Below are 6,760 nucleotides of genomic sequence, written 5' to 3'. Positions count from 1 at the left end.
CGGCATGTGGTCACTGTAGGAGTTTTTGAAATTCAAAATTTTCAAATTTTGCAACCACCTACAGTGACAACATGTCGTCGCAATATCCCAGTCCGACCGAAAAAAAGGATTTTCTACTGCGACCAACATGTCGTCGCTGTAGTAAAACACTACTACGATGATTGAGTGTTTTCGTCGCTGTGGGTTGCTACACATACGGACCTACAACGACGCTGTTTTGGTGACAACATGTCATCGCTATAGAGTCTTTTTCTTGTAGTTATTCGATTAACGATAGATGCGATGTTAAATTTGTTTTAGGGTTTTGAACTTAGAAATTGAAGTTTTCGGGGGATTTTAGGTATGATATTGATAGTAGATGATGAGTAAAAATTATTGTTTTAACCAAATACTTAATTTAGATTAGTATGTTTTTAAATTTCATGAATAATAAAAAAAATTGGACCTAGAAAATAGGTTTTTGGTAATTTTAGGTACCACATTGTTAATAGAAGACTAAAATAGTATTTGTTTTATTTAAAATAATTTAGTTTAGTGTTTTTGTATTTTTTATTGTTTTTAAACTTGAAAATATAAATTTTTTTGTTTAGTTATTGAATAATAATTTTTTTTAAATATGATTTCAAATCTAGACCAAAAATGCACATTCATATGCAGATTTTTTTATTTTTTATTTTTTTCCAATGAAAAACTTAGGATGTTTCTCGGGGGAGACGTTGAAAGTGTGCCACATTTCCCCTTGGGAGATATCGTAGCACTACAAGGAAAAGATTCTACAGCGATGACACATACAGCGACGACTCCAAAGTCGTCACTGTACGTAGTCGAAATCCACAAAAAATTCTTTTTTTTTTTAATTTATTAAAAAAAAAGCTACAGTGATGACAGGTCGTCGCTGGAGGGTCGTCAACAACACATGACCAGGCCCTACCAATTTTTGGTACCCTACAGTGACGACAAGTCATCACTGTAGCTTTTTTTTTTAATAAATTAAAAAAAAACATAAATCTTGTGGATTTTTTATACATACAGTGACGACTTTTGAGTCATCACTGTAGAGTATTTTCTTGTAGTGCTACGATATCTCCCAACAACACACGACCAGGCCCTCTAAAATCCTGGTACCCTACAGCGACGACCAGTCGTCACTGTAGGGTACCAGACATTTGGAGGGAACAAGAGGCGAGAACATACTCTATGACGACAACATATTATCGCTGTAGGATGGGGAGGGAGCTCAACCGCCCATGATTGGTTGCCTATATGCACTCCCTATAGCGACAACTTGTCATCGCTGTATAGTCCTCGTGAAAAAAATGAGGTAAATATGTTAGTCTAGAGCGATAACATGTCGTCGCTGTAGGGTAGGGATGAAACTTAACCGCCAATAGTTGGTTACCTATTTTCACTCCCTATAGTGATGACATGTTGTCGCTATAGAATCTAAGTAGTTAAGGTTAGTTCTTTTATACCCAATAATGTAGTTATTTATTTTAATTTTAGTTTTTTTTATGATTATTTGTGTGTATTTTGTATGTTATTGTAATGGGTTAGTTAAACTTTTTATTGATTTTTTGTTTGTTTTCATATTGTATTGGAGCATCCCGAGTCTTTGCCCAATTCATTGATATCATCCTGAGCCTTTGGGTATTGTTTGTAATTTTTATTTTTATTTTGTTTTGTGATTAACTAGTATATTAATTGATAGATGTTTGTTCAATTTTTTATTGTTTTTTTTTTCAAATTGCATTGGATTCTTTGGATATAATCTCTAGCTTTTGGGTATTGTTTCAAATTTTTAAAATTTTTTGCTTTTTTTTTTGTGATTATTAGTGTATTGATAAATAATAATTGTTAATTTGTATATATAAATAATTTTTAATTTAAATTTGTATCAAATATTATGTATGTTATGAGACTCGTTTATATGTTTTTATACAGATTTTAAATTTTGGGATAGGCTAGATTACAATGTTTATGCTACCAAAATTTTTATAGATTTAGAAAAACTAAACATTACAAAATAGTTTTAAAGTTAGTATGCTTAAAATTTTTAATTAATAAATTTTAAAACAATTAATAAAGTATAAATTAATATAATAATTTAACAAGTATAAAACTTTAATAATATTTTTTATAATGAAATAAGTAGAAATTAAAATAATCTTTATGGTAATTTAATAAATTTATAATTAAATATTTGTTTATTTAATTAATTTTATAATGTATTTATAAAATTTGATAATATATGTAGAGATAAAATAGTTAATTAAGTTAACTTTATTCTTAGAATTAATTTAAAATTAAAATAATAATTCTTAAATAACAAAACCTTATTGTTATGTTTTTAAAATAAAAAGTAAAATTTATATTGAGAATTTTATAATTATTAAATAATATAATAATAATTATAATTAAATATTTGATTATATAACGAAAATTTATAATACATTCATAACTAACAATAATATATATTCATAAAATTTGATAATATATATTCATAAAATTCAATAATTTAAGTAATGTAATTAACCTCCAATTATAACTAATTTTAAATTAATAATTATTTAAATTGCTAAGATATGTCTACTACTGTTGTTGTTCTCATGGCAATGATGGAGCGGGTGATCCTCCTCTAGATCCCACGCGAGTTTCTACTTCCTGCGAGACATGTAATATACTATAATTAGTCTATCTTTTATCAATAAAAGACAATTATTATTATTTTATTCAATTTAATTTTATTGTTGAATTAACATATGAAACGAGTGGTGCAAAAAGAAGATGCGGTCTCGATTCAAAAATTTGAAGCAGCTCGTCAATGACAATAAATGTCCGTTGGCTCTACAATTTGATCTGAGGGGGGGGGGGGGGGGGGGGGACCTACAAAGTAGTTGGTGATTTTGGGACATTGTTCATAAGACTTATTGGTCACCATGTCCCATTATATTATGACTCGTGGCAGAGTGTTTCGAATGAGCATAAGATAGGATTGATGTAAAAGCTTGAGGTAAATTTATCAACTTATTCACATGTAATGTTATTTTTATACTTTAAAAAATCTAACCATTTTTTTAAGGAATTTTTCATTCTTCCCCAAGCTCTCCTTGGGTGGCGACTGATAGAGATTGAAATTGAGCGAGAGTTTCAGGATCGCTACAAGGATAGAAAAAGTTGCAAAAAAGATACTTCGATGAATATGGAGGGTATGATGATATCGAGACAACAAGAAAGAATCCACCGGAGGACATGGACAATGAGAGTTGACTAAAGTTGGTTGACCTTTTCACCACTCCACAGTTCATGGCACACTCAAAGGCATATGCTGCCAACAGAGCAAGACAGAAGTATTAAGTCTCTATGGATTGACTTCTTATGCTTCTGCTCGATTTAAGAAGGTAAATAAAAATATATAGATAATTTGAAATATTTTAAGTTATCTTAATAATAATTTCAATATTTAACTGAGATTTTGTTAAATTTTGTTTTCTAAAGATAAATCTTCAGACTAAGGAATTGTCCAACATTATCGATATGCACAATCATCCGACATGTGGATGGGTGAACACAAATGCTAATGATGCATATGTAAGTAACTTTCTATGTGTTTGTATATATGTATATTATTCAATTATATTATTAATTGCCTTGTTTCTAAATTGCAGGATGCCTTGTAGCAAGAAGTCCAGACACAATCTCAATCTCAATCCTAATCCCAATCTCAATCTAAATCTTCAGCAGGAAGTGCCACTTTCAATGAGACACAAGTTGTCTCAAAGGTACTTGGTTAACGTTGTGGTCACAACTGAGGTATTAGACACAAGTTGAAAGGCACTAGTACCTTTGCCTCAGGTGCCACTAGATCCTCTTCACAATCAGAGGCATAACCATTTCCGTTCACCACAGTCGGCCCTCCAACGGTACCACTTGAGGCTTTCCAGTCCATGGTTCAACACTTCAGTCAAGCCATTATGACCTAGAACAACAACTTCCAGCAAATGCGAGAATTTTTGCAAGCAACAAATCCGAACATCCAAGCTCCACAATTTCAGTCTGTCAACTTGGACATGAATATGATACAGTCCATGATGGAAAACTTTCAACCCCAACAACCACAACAGCAACCACCACAGCCACCACCACAACAACCCGACGATAATGACTTTGGAATTGATTTTAATGACATTTAGTTTTATTATATTATTTTGAACTTATTAATATTTTGTGTTGTTTTTATTTTTATTTTTGAGACAATACTATTTATGTTTTATTTTTTTACATTTTGGAGACTATGGATATTGTTAAATTGGTTTTATTATTTAATTAATAAATTGGTTTTATTTATTTAATTAATATTTCATAGTTTATTAAATAAATTTTAATCAATATAATTAATTAATTTTTTTGAAAAATAATTATATACCTACAGCGACAACATGTCGTTGCCGTAGGGTGCTGGCTGAACACGAAAATCTGAGATTTCGTGATACTATGTTGATGACATGCCATTGCCGTAGGTATATGAACCCACACACTCTCCAACAATGATATGTCTTCGGTGTAGAGGGGGTAGTCGACGGACGTACAACGACGACATGTGGTTGTTGTACGAGTTTTTGAATTTCTAATTTTCAAATTTTGTAACGACATACAAGGACGACATGTCGTTGCAATATCCCAGTCCAACCGAAAAAAATATTTCCTACTACAACCGACATGTCGTCGTTGTAGTAAAACACTACTGCAACGATTGCATTTTGTCGTCATTGTAGGTTGCAACACATGCAGACCTACAATGACGTCATTTTGGCGACGACATGTTGTCGCTGTATACCTACGAGTCGTCTTGTAGTGTAGGGCTAGCTACGATGACTCCCAAATCAATGTCTCCTCTTATGGGAGACTTTAGATGAGACATTGAAAGTCTAAAATGTGTCCCATATGGAGTCATAAAATCCTCATTTTATTGTAAATATTTTTTTTATACGCGTAAAAATAAGTTGTTTGTTTGAAATCTATTTTTTGCTGTGTAAATTATTTATAATTTTCTTAAAATCTACATTGTACTCTATAAAAAACTATATAATATATACGGTCATAAAAAAAATCATTCAGTAACAAAAAATAGGAAGATGGTGCACCTATAATATATATATATATATATATATACTTCGTGCATATTAATAGTACTGCCCTAAGTCGCTACTCTATATCTTGCCTTGTTACTAATGAGGTTTGTTCGGTAAAGCGAAATGCATCAAATATAGTTATAATTTAGTTTGTAAACAAAATAGTATTAAAAATTATTAACAGAAGTATGAATCGAAATCTGTTAAATATATAAATTTATATATTGTAAGTGTCATACAGATAAAAGAATTGAAAATTGTATGTACAAAAATATATTAGCTATCCTAAATCATATGCATGTCACAAAAACAAACGTCCACGTTACATTTTCGTTGTGATATATAAAAGAATACTATAAGGAAATTGCACAAGAAAATAGCCCGAATAAGAATAATACAAATGAAAAAAACCAATTAATTCCACCTTTGGTAATCATACAATCACACAATTATTAATAAAGTTGAAACAAATAACTAAATAAAAAAAAATTATGCTGACTGCACTTTAAATTATAAAAATGAATTCTAATCATAATCCGAATAGACCTATGTATGTTCATCTAAAACTTTGACTGAACATTCAAAACTACATTCTTATCCACTTGAAAAGCCTTGGCTAGAATATCGGCGGGGATGTCAGGATTAGATCCAAACACAGTATTTGCAATAGTAACAATCCCAGGATTGTGGCTACTCAAAGTAGAAATAGCCAAGGCCTTACTATGCCCAATATTTCTCTGAAAGTGCACCATACCCTTTGGGAAAACAAACACATCTCCCTCGTGAAGTATCTTTGTTATGAAACGATTTTCTGGGTTTGATGTGACAAAGCCCGCTTGGATGGTGCCTTGTATAACAGTGAACAGCTCAGTGGCTCGGGGATGTGTGTGAGGTGGGTTAAGGCCCAATGGTTCGTAGTCCACACGTGCCAATGAGATGCCCAAAGTATTGAGCCCAGGAATCTTCTCTACATTTATTAGAGTCACTTTGGAGCCCACTGGGTTTGATGTGTTCCCTGGCATGTTAAGCCCACTGTAGAAGAAGTCATTGGCTTCAACGAGTTTCGGATCCTTACAGGCAAAGCCATTCACTAGCACTGAAATAAGAGTGAACCAGACATGTTTGAGTATATGAATAAGTATATTAAACTATATGCACCAAAAAAAAAAGTGTAGTAAAGTATATGTATATGTATATGTATATGTATATATATTCACCTGGGCTGTTCGATTCTTTGACACAAAAATCTTGAAGGGGACTAGGATCAGATGCCAAGACAATGGAACAAGTTATGGCGAATAATGCCAACATGATAAGCAAATTATGATTATTAGAAGCCATTGAAAATTATATACTTCTAGTAAATAATATCTTCAAGAGGAGGAATTATGATCGCTTGAAAGCTGCTAAAATTATTTCTAGTTTTGCTTAAATGTTATTTATGACCTGGTTGAGTTATGCAAAAGTGAAACAATGCTGCTTTTATAGAGGAAGTCAGAAGTAGAGATGTTTTGTATTGTAATATTGAAAAGGTCTAGTCATAGTCAAATATCAACTAATAAGACGAAGTGTATGCAACTGAGAGATAAAGCACTATATAATTACTTCGTCCACTGAAATGTTCTTATGAA

At 31.6% G+C, this 6,760-nt stretch overlaps 1 protein-coding gene across 1 annotated transcript; it reads right to left on the bottom strand.

Annotated features, from left to right (window-relative positions):
* Window positions 1-5,521: 5,521 nt before the first annotated feature.
* LOC133800914 (putative germin-like protein 2-1) lies at window positions 5,522-6,557 on the bottom strand. The gene is made up of 2 exons (XM_062239025.1): window positions 6,347-6,557; window positions 5,522-6,225 (listed from the first exon to the last, which is right to left on the bottom strand). Exons 1-2 carry the CDS (start codon window positions 6,468-6,470, stop codon window positions 5,690-5,692), a joined length of 660 nt encoding a protein of 219 aa, XP_062095009.1. The 5' UTR covers window positions 6,471-6,557; the 3' UTR covers window positions 5,522-5,689.
* Between the last annotated feature and the right edge of the window lie 203 nt (window positions 6,558-6,760).

Source organism: Humulus lupulus, chromosome 9 (genome assembly GCF_963169125.1).
Source record: "Humulus lupulus chromosome 9, drHumLupu1.1, whole genome shotgun sequence".
NCBI classification, from domain to species: Eukaryota; Viridiplantae; Streptophyta; class Magnoliopsida; order Rosales; family Cannabaceae; genus Humulus; species Humulus lupulus.
This window is presented reverse-complemented; position numbering and strand designations above follow the sequence as displayed.